Consider the following 20,911-nt stretch of genomic DNA (forward strand, 5'->3'; position numbering starts at 1 on the left):
TAACTCTCAGGATTTAAAAGCATCGGAGAATTTGTCAGGGTCAAAGCAACTTGAATTTTAAATATAATTGAACCAGTGAGTGTGCCACAGATGCCCACACTGATTGATCCAGATAAGGTGGGTTGTTTCAAGCCTGAGGGCCAGATTCAAACCTAACAGAAATGGGTACAACTCCCTTGATTTCAATCCACATTGCACCCGCGTATATAGAGTCTGAATATGGACCTGTAGCTGTATTGCATGCACAGCCGTGAGATTTCAGATTAAGTTCAATGAATGTGTTTATATGAATGTTCCTTTTCAGATCAGAAACCCACTGTCAGTTTTGGTAGGAGATACCAGAAGCAGATTTTAGTCTTATAATGGACATGGTATTCTCTTCACCAGAAGAAGTAATGGCTTGGTACCCACAAATAACTAGACAGGTATTTCACTGACTTCCCCATACAATTTCTATTGATATTGCTATTTTGCCACAGCTGTACTCAGGTGCTGCCAAAGTACCATGATTAGATTAGAAGCTGATCATAACTGTACATTTCTTAGGGATATGTCCTATACAACATGTCATGCCTTTCCCATTATAGAGGTAGTAGACTGGAGGTAGTTAACGTATCAGCCCAGCAGTACTGCTGTCTACAACCATCTTTAATGTAATTACTCCATTTTGAGTAATGTCCCAAATCTATATTTGTAAAGTTAAAGGGTTGATATAAGTTACTGAAGCCCTATGAAATAATACTGTCTGTGGGAACCCTCCTCCTTATCTAGTATCTGGGAACTGATCCACCACATAAGAATATCTTCTATACCTACTCTATGTTGTAATGTAAAGTAATGTACTTTCACCATGTCAAGTCCTATCAAGCTATTGTAAGTCACATCAGGAAACAATGGGAGATGTAGTCCACACTGCATCACACAGTGTATAGATTTTCATGAAAACCAAGGGACAGCCATCTACACATGCTACCCTAAGCTTGGGGGAAACCTGGCTTCTTTCCATCCCCAAAATATTTGCTACCTACTGGATACAAACTATTACAAGATTGATTAGGAAAAAGTGTGTGTGTGTGTGGGGGGGGGGAATAGGAGCTTTTGAAGAACATTATTTTCAACTAGAGCTGAGCAAAACTCACCAGTTTCTTTTATTTTGGTTTTGGTGGCACTTCACAACTTCTAGGTTTAGCTCTGGATGCAAACTGGTCACCTGCTTCACAGCTTCCATGGTCTCGAATTTCACTCCACACATAAAGTTCTTGTTAATATTCAAAAGACTGTAACTTTTAGGTCCTGAAACTATTTACGAAACCAGTGGAAGTGGCAAAACTGGCAGATTATCCCATTAGTTGCTGAGACATACGTTGCTGGAGTTAAACTATCCTGGTTTTTGCTTCTGGAAGGAAAGACCTTATGGTCAATAAAAGTTTCTTTTGAAAAAATATTGTGGGATACAACTGTGGCATTCTCAGCCAAATATAGCAGCAAAGAAACCTGTGCATGATTCCAAGATGGGAAGCAGTATATTCACCATGCCACTCTCCAAAATGTTGCTTGAATAGTTTTGACAAAGGTCTGGGTCCAGCTTTTGCTCTTTGTTATATGCATAGAACTAAAGCCAGAGTTAGGCCTTGCAACTCTATTTAATGCTTTGTACATTTAATTTAAAGGAGCAGAGCTGGCATGCCACTTTTTGTATTAAAATGGTAATTGCAGGATATATTAAGTTTTATGAATGCGCATGTTAATTTTTAGCTTAGGCTGTTTCATTGTGTGGCATGAAAATTATGCTTTTAAGGAAGAAGAAACACCTCTCCATTTAACAGAGCTGTTTAAGAACTGGATTGTACTAGAAAATCTAGAGCCGCATTTGTTCCACAATATGGTTAATGTCATCCTTACTGCTCGTCATGCTTCCAGTAGGGTCAAATTCTCTGCTGGCTTAATCATCTCCATTATGCCATCAGACAATTTTGGTGCTTAGGATTTATTCTCAGATTTTAGGAGCAAAGTCACTTCTTATTTAAAATGTTCTTTATCAGAGGGCTAAGTCTGGGAGGCATCAAAGATGGAAGTTTGAAGCCACCTTCAATGATGTGGGATCAGAAAGTTGGACCAAGGAAAATCTATTTGTGTCTAATAATACCCCCAGTGAAATCTTCATATAAGCCATTGAGATAGCTCAGGAAATATCATACCCACTATTATGGGCTAACTGAGTGCTTGTGTTTCAATCGGCGCCAAACCAACAGTTCCCCATCATGTCATGTTATAATTAAATATCATGTGGTATCCTACTTTGCAGACACTGCAGTTTATGAATGCTACCACAGATTTAGTTCATGCTGAAAAAATGGAACTTTCAATTTGATTAACTGTATCCAAACCTCAAAAGAAGTTTTAGGTAAGTACTCAGATGGGAGACTTCTTAGGAGCAAAAAAAACTGTAGTAAGTGGAATTTGTGACACTGTAGGTGACACTCTTCCCTTTGATAATGCACTGAAGCAATACCCCCAGCATATTATTGAGGGGTGCTGCAGGTGACTTTTACTGGATGAGATGTAAAAAACACCTGAGCACCTATGGCTGTTAAAGACCCTATGGAATTGTTTGTAGGAATGGGTGTATTAACCCAAGTGTCCATACCAAATTCCACCTCAAGTAACTACATTCTCCATGCTGAAATTCCCCTTTGGAGGCAGTGTTCTTCACTTCTTGCCATAAACTATTGCATTCATAGTGTTAATGTGTGTAATATGCAGCTCGTTCATTCTACTCCAGAGACGATTGCCATTTGGTAGTGGGCAAAGTGATCCCTATATATCCTTTACTTACCACAGATCTAACCCCCATGAGTCTGAGATTCAAATCCCTGGGCATGGACCCACCTTTGCCCCTTATTGTTTGAGTTCTGAATCTGCAAGGAGCCTGTCTTCTGGGACTTGCTCTGATATGGCCACTTCTGGAGAGACTTAAGTTCAAAGTGGTGGAAAACTCACAAAAACATCTGATCTCATGGGGTTTCTGACATTTGAGAACAAAATCACACAACAGCAGCTCTCTAGATTTCAAATCCAATCTTCTTTTCCATGACTTGGTTTCAGCCTCAGTTTAAACCTAATCCAGAACGAGATTCAAACCCCACCACCTCTGCTCACCTCTCTTTACAAGTGCAGTGTGTTATTTTCTTTTATTATGGCGGGATCACTTGATGATTACCTGTTCTGTTCATTCCTTCTGGGGCACCTGGCATTGGCCACTGTTGGAAGACAGGATACTGGGCTAGATCAGTGGTTCCCAAACTGGGGTTCATGAACCCCTGGGGGTTCATGAAATGTTACAGGCAGTTCTTGGGAAAAAATTCCCTAATGGCAGACATAGCTGTCCCTAGGGACCCCGGGCAGCACGGGGCCAGCAGCCCAGAGCCCCTGGACTTCCAAGAGCTAAGCAGATCAAAGCAAGCATATCTATCACACTGAGGAGATTTAAACTTCAAGACTCCTTATAAGAAATGAAAAGGGAGGTGGATATTTTTTGCTGTTTTTAAAATTAAATAGATGGCTAGAATTGTTTTTAAAATTATTATGAAGAACAAATTTAAGTTTTGTTGTAATGTGTGTTTTTTTGCCTGGCCTGCTCAAGACCTGAATGCTTGTATAGGAGGAACTCTGAGTTGGCTTCTTAAATACCTTCATGCTGTTTCACATCTGATACTCCTTGGTGAAACATAGGAGCCTTTTCTTATAATAGACTTATTCAAAGTGATACAAGCTACGAAAAGTGAGATCTTGGAAGAGTGTTGCCGTTTACATAAATGTAATAAAAATACCGTAATGATAAATAATAATTAATAATAAATAATGTGTAATAAGCATGTCATAAAAACAAATTTTATATTTCCAAGATCACTGCTTTTATGAATTATACTCAGGTATAGGAGAAAATCCCAAGAAATGTTCATTTTTAGGAGGGGGTTTGCGAGACTTGACATCTTAGTGAGAGGGGTTCACAGGTTGTTAAAGTTTGGGAACCACTGGGCTAGATGGATCTTTGGTCTGACCCAGTATGATTGTTCTGATGTTCTTATATGAGTCAGTTGCTTAAGAGTTTAAGTACAAAGAATCTGTAACCCACTGGGTTGGTTCCACATTATTGCCAACCCTGGACACTGAAAAATCATGGGTCAGACCCCCAAATAATCATATTAGCTTAAAAATCATGGCCTTTTGAAAAATAATATATTTGGGGTTCTTTTTAAGACCTTCTGGATTTTGAGCTGGTAGGGGTCACATTTTCAAGCTTTTTCTCTGCAACTAGGAAATGACTTTTTAAAAATGAAGCTGAAGTTCTCATTTACACACATGACTCCAGCAGCTCAGGCTTTAACAAAAATATGAAATATCATGAAACTCAGAATAAAATCCTGAGAGGGGCAACAGTGGACTATTTGGAACCATTATGTGGCTGTTTTCAGTGTGACGTTGGCTCCTTTTTCTTATAATTCTTAATGGTAGTTTGCAACTGAAAATCATGGCATGACACATGGCTGTCCAGTGACATTCTGAAAGGTGCTGCCCTGATTTTGTTTTTGTTATTTAGGAAGATACAGTCTGTGTCGATTAAACCCTAGAGTGCCTGATGCTGGTTCCCAATACATGTACTGACATATGGACTTGGTGGTTTTTTTGGCACTGAAGGCAGGTGAATGGGAGAACACTGTGAACCTAAGAAAACATCTTCCTGTTGAAAGCAAGCTCCTGATGCACAGTATGGGATCCAGTTGGGGCCTGATTTATGTTGCAACGTGCTTTGTCGTCCTGCCACTCCATGTGATTCATGCTGCATGACAACATTTTGTTGAACTGTCAGAAACATTTCCTGTGGCTGGTGTATCTGGCCGCCACACCCTGCTGCAGATGGTTTCTGTTGCCTTGACTGGTCTAGCCAGAGGAACAAGGCCAGCACTTTTCCATCTCTGAATCTGATCCTGTAGGGCCAGCCTAGCAAAAAACAGCTGATTCTAAATAAATCCTCTGAGCTTTCCAATACTGCACTTAACTTTGCTCATATAAAGGATGCTTGCAAAATTAAGTAATACTCTAATTGGGGCAGATGCATGGGGAAATGACTAGAGTTCTGGAGAACTACTGTCATGTAAATGACCAGTAGCCATGAATATGAGGCAAAGCCAAGGTGGGGAAAGTGACTCTTTACTATTCAGAGATTACAACTTTTTTTATTTTGCAGCAGAAAACCAGCCATAGAACCAAAGATGTTAGGAGAAAGACCGATACTGTTGACTAGCAAACAATGTCCATTCTCTGCAAGGAGGACTGATATCCACTGGAAGAATATTTCTTAACTGATTTGGGAATTTTTTTCCCCTGATACTAAGATATACACAAAGGCCAAAGGAAAAGTTTACGTAGCTCTTTGTTCATTAAGAGTATGTTTATACTTCAAGATGTAAATTCCAGCTCAAGGAGACATACTCATGAGAGCTCACTGTAAGCAGAGTGTAGCTGCACAGTGTGGGAGAGGTTAGCCATGCCAAGTACATACCCGTTCAAGATGCAAGGTATGTACTCAGAGCAGCTAACTCCTCCCACTACTTGCACTGCCACAGCTTCCCTCTCTCAAGCTAGCACATTTATGTCTCTTCACGCCATAATTTATACTTCCGTCTTGAAATGCAGACATACCGTAGAGTGTCCAAGGGCTAAGAATGTTTGTGTATTATTGGCCGTTCCCATAGGCTTCACAGATTTTCCTCACAAAGCTATTTGTATCTTTGCTGATGTTCCCCATTGCTCGATCTGCACTGGCTGCTGTCTTTAAATCATATGTTTTAAAGGCTTGCTGGCTCACAAATGCCCCAGATGCTTTGTGCACATCTGGCTTTGGCTAAGACTCAAAGATTTGGAAGTAGCTGATACTGCCAACCTGCTCCGATGGTAGAGTGATCATTTGGACTACCGGTATAGGAGGGGAATATTGCCAGGAGCAGAACAGGTCTTGGGTTGGGTATATGGGGCACTAAGTAACTTGAGGGAAGATCATATAAGAATCTTTCTAAAACTTTGTCCCAAACTCAGACTGAACCTGCCCTTCCAGATTTTATCTAGGTCCAGAAATGGAAAGGCCAAAATACCACTAAGAGACAATGCCAGGTTTATTTCTAGCATAAGCGGAAGCAAGAAGTACCAGAAATCTTACAAGGAACGTCCCTTTCCACCAAATCTCCAGCCAGTTTTGCAGGCCCAGAAGTTCAGATACTTTAGGTCAGAATAATTATGTTTAGACACAACTCTGCCTAACACAGTGCCCCCTCCCTCCCCCAAAAAATCAGCTTAGTTTTTATTGGCCAAGGAAATTGTAATAGTCCTGTGGGATTTGTTTATCCATAATCACTAATTGGTACAAGTTAGATGACACCGTGGTACAAATGCCCATCTGAGTCTTGTTTGTACTACACTAGACACAGATTCAACCAATGGTGGTGCTGCACCCACTTGGAATTGTATGTCTAAAAAATCTTAATCCAAAATAGACAGACAGATTAGACTATTAAAGAGCTTCCCCCATCTAGAGCACAGTTCTGTAAACCAACTTCTAACAGAGGTCACCAGAGTTCAGCTCTATCCATTCTGCCAAGGAAAACCATGTTAGCACTTTGCCAGCAAGAGCTGTGTTTAAACATGTTTCTGGCTAACATAGTTTGAACTGTAGCGTTGTGACTCATTCAGTGGAGATGGGCACAACACCCACTCTGTCACAACCACAAGTCTTGCTTCAGCACTCAGAGAAAGTAAGGGTTTTTCTTTTCTTAAACAACTAAAAAAATCCTCTTTCAGCTACAGTTCTGACATCCCCCAAACTGGTTATGATAATTACAGATAGCTGTTACATATCTCCCTGCCTCGTTTTTCACAGCGGGATACTCTGGTGTATTTAAAGTTGGACAGCAGCTCTGGGCGGATTCACCATTTCTCTGCAGCTTGTGTAGTCATTTATACTGGTGAAAAGTAAGTACAAAACCAATGTAAAATGATGCTCAATCAGAAAAATACTGTTTGACACTTTGCACTGATGTAAAGGACTATACGAGGAGGTGCAGGGTATTGGAGATTTGAGCCATATGTGCTTACCTTGGGGAACACAAAATGGAATAGGCAAACAGTTTCAAAAGGGTCCACTGACTTTGGGTTGTGAAGTTTGGGAGTCCAACTTGAGACACCTTGAGCAGGATTTTCCGAGGTGCTAAGCACTGGCAGTTCCAGTGACAGTCAGGAGGCTAGGTCTTCAGGTGGTATAAACTGACATAGCTCCACAGATTCCAACAGAACTGAGCTAATTTAGCTGAGGATCTGGTCCAATATCTTAAGTAGCTTCCCAAAAGCAAAAGCTTGCAAAATAATTTTCCGCTTTTGAAAATTCTGGGCATGATTAACACATTTGATAAAAATATTATCCTGTCATGCAGAACTTTGTTGGCAAAACCCCCCTATATTACACCAATGCAACCCCATTGATGTTAATTGCCTATTGGCCAGATTCTGATTTCTTGATTTATATTGAGTAGCACATTACTCAATGAATGGTTTTATCAGTTTCAATGTGTCTCATCGGGACTAACGGTACTATTCAGTGTAAGTGGATCAGATCTACTCCTACACACTTTAGCTGGATTAAAAACATCCAAGAACTCTAAGAATGCAAAGTATTTCATGCTTCTAATACCTAAAATTCAAACGACATAGTTTGCAAAATATACTCCCCCTGAGCAGGCACAAAGCACATTTCAGAGTCAAGTTACATTTGCTTAGAACCTGTCTTAATCAATAATTTTTGCCATTTCATAAATTTCCCAAGGAACTGTCTCAACAATTATTTATACGGAAATACAGTCAAACATGTTAATAGTGAAGTCAGCATTAGCAACCCCCATTTGAAAGTGAAGTAGTGCGAAAGTCCTCCATTGCTACAGTGCACTGAACTCTACAACGCAATCTGCTTACAAAGAATTTGTTCTTTGAATAAAAATCACTTTGGTATCAAAGGTTCCACTGTTTAATTTCAGTTACACTAAATCATTGCTGATAGTATCCTCTTGCACACAGTACATGGTAAAACTAGAGACATTTCCAAGGGCTGCTGATGTAATGCTTTCACTGAGTGCTTATAATAGTTCCCACTCCCTTGCATTACTGTATAAAAGGCAACATGCATCAAAACTGTTTTTGAACACTCAGTAAACTTTACCAGTTTGAAAACTTTGACATGTCTCTCTCACGTTAGACACTCACTCAACAGTGGCTTTTAAGAATTCAGAAGGCAGAGCTTAATAAACAACACAGACCAGTCCTACTGCAAATGAATAAGAACAAAACAATCTGTGTTAATTACAGCAAATCATTGGAAATAATTTCATCATAGGATTCTTCTTACCTTCTTCAGCAAATGCCCTGAAGGGCATGCTCCCTAGGAGGAAGATGAGGAGTTGAGTTTGAATAAACATCTTTGATAGTTCTGTTTCCAATCCTGGGATTAAACTATTCCAAATTCTGATTATTTTAGAGACAGGGTGGGGGAAAGTTGAACTCACAAGCAGAAATCACTGTGGAAAAACTTTGGGGTTCCAAATATTTCTTTGACTGCAGTAGCTAGAGGGATAGGTTTTCCCAGCGTGATAACTGTATAGCTAAAGAAAAGTAACTGAGAATGGAGTCAGCATTTTTTTTTTTAACTCAGGGGTGGGAGGCTATCTAAGGTGGTCTTGAAAAAAAGAGTCAGGCCCGCCCTCTGCACTCTGTTTGGCCAGCACTAAAATTATGATCTCAAACCAGGTTTAAAGTTACAAGATCTGCATCAGATTTTTAGAAGATGCCTGAGACCGTTATCTTTAGTGAAAGGGGAGGGAATTCAGGCAGAGGGAGGTGAGCAGGGAGTTCCCTCCTTTCTATAAAGTCCCCTTTCAAAAATATTTAAGGATCAAGGGTAAAGCATAATTTTTCCTGTTTTTTTTCCAGCAGTAAACTGATGTTTTCTTCACTTCTCAGTAAGCCCGTGTGTGTGTGTGTGTGTGTGTGCAGGGATAGAGAAATATTTGTGGAACAGAGGATTTAATGCTGCTAGTAAACGCAGTGTCTGATTTTGGTATGTGTGTGTCTGTCTGTGTATCTTCAAATGACATCCTAACGGTCACCTAGCATTTATATGTTGGCATGTCCATGCACTAGCAAGCACTGAGAGCACTCTGCTCTCTGAGATCTTGGACAAATAACTTAATTTTAGCCTCAGTTTACTCATCTGTACGTACTACATTAGGTTGTTGTGAAGCTTAATTAAGTCAAATAGATAGAGTAATGGACTGACCATTCCTGGGACACTCCTGATCCCCCAGAATAGGGAGTCCCTTGATCCGCCCTACTCAAAGGCCATCTGCGCTTCCCCTCACCGCCTTTAGGAGCAATGTGCCGTGCATTCCTACCAACTGGGGCCTCCACCTAGTGCTGGGTGTATAAAGGCCTAACACCTTATGACCACTAGGATATTCCTTAACTAGGCCAGTAAAGCAAACACCACATAACAATAAATGACAGTTCATTTCTTGGACAGGAAAGGGGTCAACTGAAAGGAGATGGGAACGGGCAAGAGTTTCAGGGATGAGAACTAAAGAAGGCCCCAGCCAGTCTTGTAACAACAACTGAAAGCTCAACATGGATTCAATAGGCCAGATGGTGGCAGTGGGCTTGGAGCTCAGGATATATAACTGTGTCTGGGCAGCTGACAGCTCTCATGCCAGCAGGACAGCATCCAAAGCGGGACTGAGCCCTGGCTCCCAGTGCCTGGAGGGCCTCTGGCCTCTGCTGGTCTGCAGCCCCTACAACTACGGAGTTGCCAGCTCTCGTGATTTTTCCACCAGTCATGGGATTTTGGAGCCCATCTGGCAATGACGTGAGACGTTTCAGCCCTCTAGGGAATTTCAGGCCTGCTTGGGGGAAGCCTCTCTGATTGCTGCCTGCCCCTCTCGCCTGCCTCCTGTAGAAGATCAGGACAGAGGCAGAGCTCTCTTTCCCCTCCCTTCAGCAACCCAGTGTCATTCTCACAGTAGGGGAGCAGAAAGACCCCAGCCCCTAAGGGTTTCTGTGTTCCCCCCCTGCCCTCCCGTGAGCAACAGGATGGCTCCTCTGCCCCTCCCCAACCCTTGCTGGAACACCCAGCCTGGGAAGGGATCAAGGTGGGTGATGAGTCCCTGCAGCCTGGAAAGGGGAGAAGAGCACCCTGCTGAGCCCTCCTGGTCTGGGGAGGAGGGTGAAGAATTCCAGGAGAAACAGAGGTGAGACTGGGGGAGGGGGGGGCAGAACTGATCTGGGGCCTCGGGGGGCGGCAGTGAACAGATGGGGTGGGGGAATGGGCAGAATTGATGTGGGAGCAGAACTGGGAGCAGAGGGAGCAGGATTAATTGCTGGGCAGGGGATGGGCAGATATAGGGGGTGAGGGTCCCAGTGGTGGAGCCAAAATCCCCTTATCTGATAAATCCGGGGAAGTGGGCAACACTAATTGTCACACTCATCTACCCTGGGCCTGTGGAAGCAGCCTCTGTGAAGTCCTCAGACAGGCAGGAGCTACACGCCCGCACACATGAATGAATGAAGGCTCACAGCCCCCGTAAGTAGTAGGTACAGATGAGTAAACTGAGGCTAAATTTGACCATGTATATAAAGAACTGTAAATGAAAGGTGCTATAAATGGAATTCTTTTGGGTGTTTTTCCAAGCAAATACACAGCACTGGTGGGTTGCTAGTGAGCTGGTTGGCTGGGGGCAGCGTGCTTCACAGCAGTGTAAGTATATGGCCTTGGGAAGATGTTCCCGTTCCTAGGGGAACAAAAATCTCAGCTGGAAATTGGATTAAAAATGGAAGTTTGTTTAACTTCATGTTATTTTAAAACACTCGGCACTTATTCACTTATTTATTTATTTTAGCCTCTTTTATTTAAAAGATTTTGATTATAGTCTTTTTGAAATTTCCCTATGTGCTATTTTACTGGTTAAAAACCTATGTATATTCTCCCTCCCACACATTACATACCAGGCCCCTTAATCAATGCTGTTGATTCCCATCTGCACAATGTAATGTTAATCATTTACTCCACAGAAAATGATATACAATATCTTCTGCTACCATCCATCAAAATTACAGATGTCTTGATTTCAGTGCCATTCATTCCATCCACTAATTTGGCTTTGGAGAACGTGATGGTCCTCTTGAACCAGAGGCAACAAATAGAAAAGTTTCCCCTTTTTTTCCCCCCATTGACTCATCATCTGTAACAGCCTTCCTAGCCTTTTCTTTTTGTGGATACAGACTAACATGGCTGCTACTCTGATTCCTAGGGATTGTTTCCAAAGGATAGGACTTCTAGAAGTGAGGGGCTGGATGCGTTATTGGCATAAGTGTCTTCAATGGAGAAGATCCTCCTGTTGCGGTGACGAATTTGGCTTGATATCTCAGCACTGGTCATTCCGTTTTTCCAGCAATGACATATCCCATTTTCCAGCAATTCTGAATTCGGTGCCAAAGGTTGAGCTATACCAGTAAGTTAAGTGCCCATAGCCACATACTCCTTGCTGAAGCTCAGATTACTAGGAAATTAGAATTAAACACTAAGGCTCAATGTTAATTTAAGAGCTAGCAGCTTTTCTTGACTATAGCCTGCCTGGATTATTGTCTTCATAGAACTAACTAAACAAATATTTTCATGTACTGAGTTTCAGCATGCCCTGAGTCACTTATAAAACCTGGGATGGATTATTCAGGGGTTAAGCTGCTTAAAAATTTCCCAACAGAATGTTGTCTGTTGCAAAATGCGATTTTGTTGAAAATGAAACTTTTCACAGGAATGTGCCGATTTCAATGACACTTCATTTAAAAAAATATTCAAAGTAGTTTGACTTTATCAGAACAGAATGGTTAGATTTTTTTGTTTCAAAATTACTTGTAGTCTAGGGCTTTATTTTATATTATTGTGTAAAATTTAATATATCCAATTTTAAAAGTCAAAATCAGAACAAGACGTTTTGATTGACTTGACAAAAAATATTTGAAAATGTTGTTACCTAGAAGAATTTTGAACTGGTTTGTTTTTGTTCTGATTTGGAACAAAAACAAATGGAAAAGTCAGGGTCTTTCCAGGACATTAGCCCTGTTTTCCCCCTTGATCAATGAACCTATTTACAGTACCCTGAGAACTTTGCATGTTTAGAGTCAAATTTGTCCTCAGATTCATGGATGTATCTCTTGTTGGCTTCAGAATGAGAAACTTTCTGAAGGAGGACATATGGTTTGCTGGATTAAATAACTTCATTCTTTAAAGTTCATTTAATTCTATTTGATAGAACAGAAAGTATCTCAAGTTGGGCTTTCAAGAAATAGAGGGTTCCAAAGATCAATGGCTACTTCTGAACATTTTTGTCTAAGCCTATTATGATATATACCAATTTCTTCTGACCAGTAAGTCAGTCAGTTCCTCATCAGAAAAAGACTTTAGAGGATTTTATCTACCTGTCTATCAAGAATTTTATAAAGTCCACTTCCAAGCACAACAAAGAAGGAAAGGAAGTTGCCTAAGGAAATATAGCAAATCAGTTGCACAGCTGGGAATAGCACCTAGATCTTTTAACTCCTAGTGCTGTGTGCTAATCAGTGGAGTATACTGCCTTTAGCTAGTGCCCATCCAGTTATTAGTTATGATAAATTATTTCTCTAGACTCTGTCTTTTCTTTGGTGCATGTGCATGACTCCCTTGCATAATGTTTATGAAAATTTTTCATTCACATCCAAGGGAGAAAATGGAAGGAGAGGTCCCTAAGAAATATGTAAATGAAAGAATTTGGGATTTGAGGTCATTTTAAGACCCTGGGGATGGAACAAAAACCCAAGCAAACAAATAAAAACACAAACCCAAATCACAGTTTTAAAGAATCATCTTCAGAAGGGGAATCTCCTTATGTATGGGCATGGACCTAGGATAAGGGATAGGAAGTTTGAAAGTAGATAATAGGCTAAATTCCTCCCTAGTATAACTCCACTGAAATCAGAGCTCTTTGTGAAAAAATATTTCACCACATATCGTTATTCTACTAATCTAGCCAATATATTTTGTAAAAAATAAAGAGAAGTAATGTTTTGTTAGTGGAGCAAGAGACTTCAGTTCATCCCTAATTCTACAATCAACCCTATTCAGTAAAGCACTTCACCATGTGTTTAACTTAACTACTTGATTTCATGGGATGTAAGGTTTCAGAGTAGCAGCCGTGTTAGTCTGTATTCGCAAAAAGAAAAGGAGTACTTGTGGCACCTTAGAGACTAACAAATATATTAGAGCATAAGCTTTCGTGAGCTACAGCTCACTTCATTGGATGCATTTGTTAGTCTCTAAGGTGCCACAAGTACTCCTTTTCTTTATGGGATGTAAGTACATTTTTAAATTTAAGCATGTGTGTAAGTGGCTTTGCTGAATAGGGATGGACTTAGGCATGAGCATAAATGTTTTACTGAACTGGCACCTGGACCTCTACAGATGAGTGCCAGAGGTGTCCCATATCTATAAGTCTAAATTTTTACCAGTCAGATTCTTCAGATTGGAATGTACCAGGCTGTGAGTGGGTGAGTCACCCTTTAAAACTGCGTGGTTTTGCACAGGGCTGCTCTGTGAGGTTTTAATGGCAATGCTTTAGGGGAGGAGGGAGACAGCGCCTTGAACACAAGCTGCTATTTTGTTTTAATTTCATAAGCTCTTCTTTCCTTCTGACCCTATCAGTCATTACACAGCCTCCTGGGAGGCCAGGCTGTCTGTCTGACTTAGCGAGAGCAGAGGGTGAGAGACGCTGGAGGTGGAGAGAGATCATCCAGCAAAGTTTAATGTCTCGGCAACAAAAGCATTATGAGATCTGGGATCATTTGTTTTTCTTTTGAATCATGGGGTTTTGTAAGAAGGACCTAATCCAAAAACCACTGAAGTCAATGGAAAGATTCAGAGCTTAAAATTCAGATTTCAGATCATATTTTTCAATGAGGTGCTTCCAGCCCTGCAGATGGGGAAGGGCTTGACCCCAGATGAATCAGTGTGAATCTGCTGCGCAGGAAGGGATGAGCCTGAAACAGGGGGCCAGTGCAGACAGCCAGAACCTGGCTGTCACCCATGGATCACAGAGGTGTGTAGACTTCCTGCACACAGTCATAGAGGGGTGTGGCCAGGAGATCTGTAGCTGTGTTAACTGGGCTTTTCACAGATGATTTGGCCCTGCTGCACCTTCTTTGCTACGCAATTCCCCTGTAAATTTAATTGCCTGCTATTTTCTTAACTCCCTGTTGTAAGCTCTTGTGTGGTGTTGATTTGTGCTGTTACAACTGGCATATGTCACCCCAGAGATGGCTGTATTGCTCTGGTGAATTACATAATCCCTTGCTGTATATTGATAGTGTGATTCATATCCATGGAATGAATCCAGACCCCAGTGACATCTGAAGGACAGGGGACCTTGCTGCACAAGGCAGCCATAATTCCTACTCTCTTGGGGGCCCAATGCTGCCCAGGAATCAAGCAGGACCAGTCATGGAGAAGGCTTGGCAATGACATCTGGGAAACATGCTCCTTGGGTAGCTTCTAGGGGAGGCTCCTATGAAGCTCCAGGTGTAGTTTCAATTTGCCTGTGCAGAAATCTCAGGGAATGATAGTAGCAGAACCACACTCCTGCTTTCTCTCTGGGATGATTTCCCGCTGCTTCTGTTAGCAAAAGGAGATGCAAGTTGGAGTCAAGCCCTAAACTTTTATGTCTATGTTATCTGAAGTGGCCCCATGCCTCTGTTTTGGGGATTCCCATCCTGAGACCCTGATCTTTAGAGGAGCTGACCATGCCTAGCTGCCATTGACTTTCTTTGCAGCTGTGGGTGATCAGCACCTCCGTAAATCAGAACCATGGTGCCTCAAGCTGGACACCCAAAATCAGAGGCCATTTCTGAAGCATCTGGACTTCATGGTTCTATCCCAGCTGAAGGTGCTATATAAATAAATACAAGCCCAAATAATGCAACACATGTTTTATTTCCGTTTTCAAAAGGTTGCATTCAGTGTAAGTGAAGACACCTCCCTGCTCATGACTTTCTAGGGAGTTGGAGATGACCAGATAGCAACTGTGAAAAATCAGGACTGGGGATGAGGGGTAATAGGGTCCTATCTAAGACAATGCCCTATAAAATCGGAACATCTGATCACCCTAGTTGGAGGGGAGGTTCAGTGTAGGAAATCATTCAAAAAGTCAGGCAGGGACCTTTGTAGAGTGATTTCCTGAAAGGTTTGTTCACACTAAAGCAAAATTGACATTTTGAAGCAGAATAACGAAACCTTGTAGCTATCATTCCGGGTTGCTTCTTCTTTCAGCTACTAGGCCATTTATTCAGTGGCTGCAGATCTGAATCAGGGGTTTTCATAGTTCAATACCTGCCAAAGGGATGGTTTTGGCTGCAAAGGGAAAACAGGAAATGACTTGAAAATTAATAAAGCTTGAAGAAAACAGCTTTTATGTTTCTGACCCAATTTTGCAGGGCCCACAGCTGCCCCAGGATACAGAAACAGGAAATTTGGCAACGGAAAAAGACAAGTTCATTCTAGTTATAGAGCAGCTTTGCAAAGGATAACAAATTGTAGGCTTCAGTCGCTCTTTACCAGTATACTTTCTAGTGCTGCGGAATGGCTGACGTGCATTCTGTAAACTGGGTTTCTAAAGAAACTCTTCAAGGGAACAGGAAACAGGATCCCAATTGCATTGGAGCTAATTCTGCAGAAACAAATTCTAGCAGCAGTTGGGTCTGCATTGTAAACAAAAAAACATTAGAACAAATCTGGGGCCAGCCAGAAACTAACCCCAACCCTAACCCTAACCCTGCATGCTCTGTCAACTAGAAACTGCATGGGAGGAAAGCAAAGAGAAAACCTGAAGTCTCACTTTTCAAGAGCCCAGGCCCCTACCACTTGAGCTATAGGAGAATCTTTATTTGATGCCACAGTGTATAGGGCAGTGACGCACATGTGCACTAGCCAGTTCATAAGGGTACTTTGTTGGTTATTTCACTGCAGTGCAGGAAATGAAGTGAAAAGGACAAATCCTTTGTTCATTTACACCTCTTCAATTTCAGACCATCAGTGTGGAATTTTTCACATTCAGAGACTTCCAGCAATAATCCTTTACCTGTTCCCCCAACAGTCAAACACCTCATTTCTTACTGTAAAAGACAGAACACCCATTTATTCATTTAAGTGACCAGAAGGCAGAAGCCAAAGATACAGGTGATGCTGCAAGGAAATAGACACTAATATGCACAGCAAAGCCAAACCAAAGCTTTTTATTTTGAACGGGGTCTGGAAGCTGTAGGAATCCATTTGGAGACTAACAAGAGAAAAAAAAAAACCTTGAAATTTACAAAGGTAAAAACCATTTATTAAAGAAAGAATTTTATTTTTATGGTTTATATCCATTTTCGAATATACAGTGATCACCATTTAAGCCTTGTTGATTACCTTGTGCTGGAAAAGTTAATGTGACTGCAACATTCATGGTATTATATTTAGACTGAACTTGGAACATGTAATACTGCCAATACAGGCTCCTTGTCTGGATTACATCTTCCACGATGCACTGTGGCCACGGGACTCCCATGATGCACTGTGGTAGCTCACAAGAGGAGAGACCATGGTGCATAATGGAGCATGCAGTCTGGCCCAGGAGCCTGACCCAAAGGGGAATACTGAGGTATGCTGCAGCCAAATTACAACTCAGGCACATTTTGTTTTGATTTTTCCATCAGAAACTTTGGATTTTCAGGCAGAGGTTTTCAGTTTTTCCCTGGAAATAAAAACAACTCATTTTCAAATCAGTTCGGTGTCAGACATTAAATAGTAGAGTTGACATAGCCCCATTTCACAGAGCTACCTAAGTAGAAATTGCAAGATTCCAAGGGTTCTTTTCTGAAAGAAAAATGGGGTTCAACCCTCAGAGATGGGTCTACATTCACCAATGATCTGATGGAAAGTCCACTGAAATCAATCGGACTCTTTCCCTTGACTTCAGTGAGTTGTGGGACAGGCCCCAGAAGAGGTTCTAAATAGCTACGGTCCTGTGCCAGTTTTTGCTGACTTTTCAGCTAGTGTCACTGTGTTAACTCATTTCTATGAAAGCATTTGGCCTACCCAGTGTTTTAGAGTCTGCAAAGCCAGATCCCATTCTGTTATAAAACCCTTGACATGCATTTGTTCCAGTGGATACCAAGGGGGTGAGTATTATGGGCCTTATCCAAAGCCCACTGAAGTCAATGGAAGCTTTTCCTTGGCTTCAGAGGCCACTGGATTGTTCCCTAAATGATTTTACCTACATTATTTGCCAGTTGTGTTTCTTTGCATATACTTTCCAAAACTTTGTGTATACTTCCAGCTCAGAATAAATGATCAACAGACCAGTTTGTATCACCTCACATTAGCTAATGTCCACTGCATAAGAAAGAGATCTTGGGGTCACTGTGGATAGTTCTCTGAAAACAGCTGCTTAATATATAGCAGCAGAACGGTTCCATTAGTAAAGGGGTAGATAGTAAGACAGAAAATATCATAATGCCACTGTATAAATCTATGGTCCGCCCACACCTTGAATATTGTGTGACGTTCTGGTCATCCCATCTAAAAAAAGATACAGTGGAAGTGGAAATGGTACAGAGAAGGGCAACAAAAATCATTAAGGGTATGGAAAAGCTTCGATATGATTAGAGATTTAAAAGGCTGGGTAGTTTCAGCTTGGAAAAGAGACAACTAAGAGGGGATATGATAGAGGTCTATAAAATCATGCCTGATGGGGAGAAAGTGAATAACAAATTGTTGTTTACTCATTCACATAACACAAGAAGCCGGGGTCACCCAATGAAATTAATTGGCAGCAGGTTTAAAACAAACAAAAGGAAGTATAGTACTTCTTCACACAATGCACAGTCAACCAGTGGAACTCATTGCCAGGGGACATTGTGAAGGCCAAAAGTATAACTGGGTTTAAAAAAGAATTAGAGATGTTCCTAGAGGAAAGGTCCATCAATGGCTGTTAGCCAAGATGATCAGGGATGCAGCCCCAGGCTCTGGGTGTCCTTAGCCTCTGATAGCCAGAAACTATCAGACAACAGGGGATGGATCACTCGGTGGCTGCTTGTTCTGTTCATTCCCTCTTAATCACCTGTCATTGGCCACCATCAGAAGACAGGATGATGGGCTAGATGGACTTATGTAAGAATGGTTTCAGAGTAGCAGCCGTCTTAGTCTGTATCAGCAAAAAGAAAAGGAGGACTTGTGGCACTTTAAAGACTAACAAATTTATTTGAGCATAAGCTTTCGTGAGCTACAGCTCACTTCATCGGATGCATGTTTAAATTTGTTTAGTCTCTAAGGTGCCACAAGTCCTCCTTTTCTTTTTATGTAAGAATATCAGTCCAAAAAACTTTCCATCATGCAGGGATTAGGGAGTGGGAGATTGTGAAGGTGTCTGCTCTGAAAACTCTTGTGTTCTGTTCTTTCCATTTGCTGTTTCACAGTAGCTTTATTGTATGGCCCCAAAGCAGATATCTGCTCATGATTGACAAGCATAATCATCTGGATGTGAAGTCAGATTTGGAGCAGATAAATGTAAAGATAAAGATAAAAGAGGTAGGCGAATGAAGCTGACTACATAGAAATGTGAAATGTGCCCGACAGGCTTGGACTGGTGACTCTTCTACTTCACGGATGTCCATAAACCTGTATATTATGTAGACAATTGGTAAGGTAAACAATCAAATATCCTTCTTTGAACATTAATACTCCTGACCATAAAATAATATATTCAGGCCTGTCAGCCCAGCCATGACTGTTACATGTAGAGTTCAGAGAGATTATTAAATCAGAACATTGAATCAGTGCTGGGCCATAGAGATCTCAAATTAGAACAGTAAATCCTATTTTATTTCTCTATTTTTCCTAATTTACTCCTCAGTTTTAGAGGTTAGGGACCAGCTCCTCAGCTGATCTAAATCAGCACTGCCTGGTTGAAGTCGAGGCAGCTATACAAATCTGCTCCAGCTGGCCCATGATGTATAGACAAAAACAGAAAGCAAGACTATTTCATGCTACTGTAAATGAGAAATTCATGGGTTCAGACAGAAGCAAAGGGCAGCCTATCACTTCCACAAAGGGACCACAGAATATGACAGCAAGCATGTACGCTGATCTGAAGTCAAGATGTGTAATACATTTTCCCCTTGTATCACATATGAGTTGAGAGGAAATCAACAGGGTAAACTGGAAGGAGAGTGACGAGAAAATGTACATGATACTATATTCATGAGACTATATTCAAGCAAACATTTGAGGTTATGTTTTTACTTCAGAGTTAACCTGGGCCCTTACCCAGGACTTAGTCTGACCCCCTCTATGGTCCACACACAAAAACCTTTTACTTGGGTATGGAGATGTCTGGGCTAGCCTTCCCAGCTGAAGTTGTAGGTTTATGCCCATGCTTTGCTTTAACTCGGGCTGGAACCTACCGACTGTGCACTGAGGAAGTAGGCTATATCACTCAAGTTCTGATAGTCCTCCAATGCCTTCCCACAATTCCCCCTGAAAGACAGACAGGTTCTCCTTCAATTGACCCAACTGACTGGGAAAGAAGCCTAGAGCCTCTCCGTGCACTCACACAAAATGCTACATGCCCCCAGACCCACATGGCCGAGTGCAGAAAAAGAGGGGACAAAGTAACACAGATAAGGTTTTGCAGTGGGGATGCTCACAGCCAGGCTAGGATAACCCAGGTGCTCTGACCCAGGCTAACTTTGCAGTGAAGACATACCCTGAGAGAGAGAGAGAAGATTTTTTAAGAGCAGAAACACTGAGAGATGGAGACTCTTCGTGGGAAATTTCCAAACAACGTGGGTTTAATGTCAAGCCAATTGAAGGCTGTTTTTAGATTTACTTGACTGTTACTTAAGAATATAAAAGAGGCTATAAAAACAACTGTTTGTGCTCAGTCAGTTGATCTAGATATGTGACATAAGCCAAGGTGTTGCATCTTACAATAGACTTGGCTCAAAATTCCTCCACTAGGTCCCAGATCTATCTGTCTTCGGTATTTCTTAGCATCCCTCACCACAGAATATAAGTGCCAAATACAGTTATTAGCAATTGCACTGAGATGACCACCTGCTCTTCACTTCTCTTCTCTTTGGCTTCTCATACTTTCTGCTTTGTTACTAACTGTCTTCCTCACCTTCAGCTGCCATAGGAAGCTGTGGCAAAAAGGTAAGTCTTTTAATGTATCTGAAAATGGTCACACTCAGTCTTAGCTCCCTGGAACATTGTTTTATGGTCAAAGGCCTTTGGCCAAAAATGTCCTACATCTGTCTTTCAAAAGTTTAAATTTGACCACTGCCAGCTGCATTGTCTCTGGAATAACAGCAGTCTTGGTGGGTTGTTAATGGAGAGGCAATCTCTGAAGTAGCCAGGTTCAACCCAGTGAGGACTTGGGGCCTTGAATTGACACTCAAGAGTGAACTAGGATTCAGCTATGAGTGTCTGTATAGTTTCATACTAGGGAGGTTGGGGGGGAGGGGCTGCAGCCTGAATAAGCTGGACTTTCCATGTTGTCCAACAGTCAGCAGTAGCCCAGTCTGGAGGGGATGAATGCCAGCAGCTTTTTGACCTGTCAAAAGTTTCTGGTCTCGGATATTGAGTTTCAAAAGCAAATTACATTACAAATGACATTAATGTGACTTTATCTCCTACCTTTGGCATTTCAAAGCATGGGTTTTCCTGTTTCTTACTGTGGGGTCATTGCAAGAGGCA

The 20,911-nt window shown here is 41.5% G+C and overlaps 1 protein-coding gene across 3 annotated transcripts in view; it reads right to left on the reverse strand.

Annotated features, from left to right (window-relative positions):
* The window catches only part of PDPN (podoplanin), a 32,421-nt gene extending 23,525 nt beyond the window's left edge, over nucleotides 1–8,896 (reverse strand). For all 3 annotated transcript variants that reach the window (XM_038376871.2, XM_038376869.2, XM_038376870.2), the window contains exon 1: nucleotides 8,450–8,896. In XM_038376871.2, the coding sequence (XP_038232799.1) occupies nucleotides 8,450–8,519 (70 nt within the window). In that variant the 5' untranslated portion in view covers nucleotides 8,520–8,896. The remainder of the gene's footprint in view (nucleotides 1–8,449) is intronic.
* Nucleotides 8,897–20,911: the final 12,015 nt, after the last annotated feature.

The sequence above is a fragment of the Dermochelys coriacea genome, chromosome 18 (assembly GCF_009764565.3).
Source record: "Dermochelys coriacea isolate rDerCor1 chromosome 18, rDerCor1.pri.v4, whole genome shotgun sequence".
Lineage (NCBI taxonomy): Eukaryota > Metazoa > Chordata > Testudines > Dermochelyidae > Dermochelys > Dermochelys coriacea.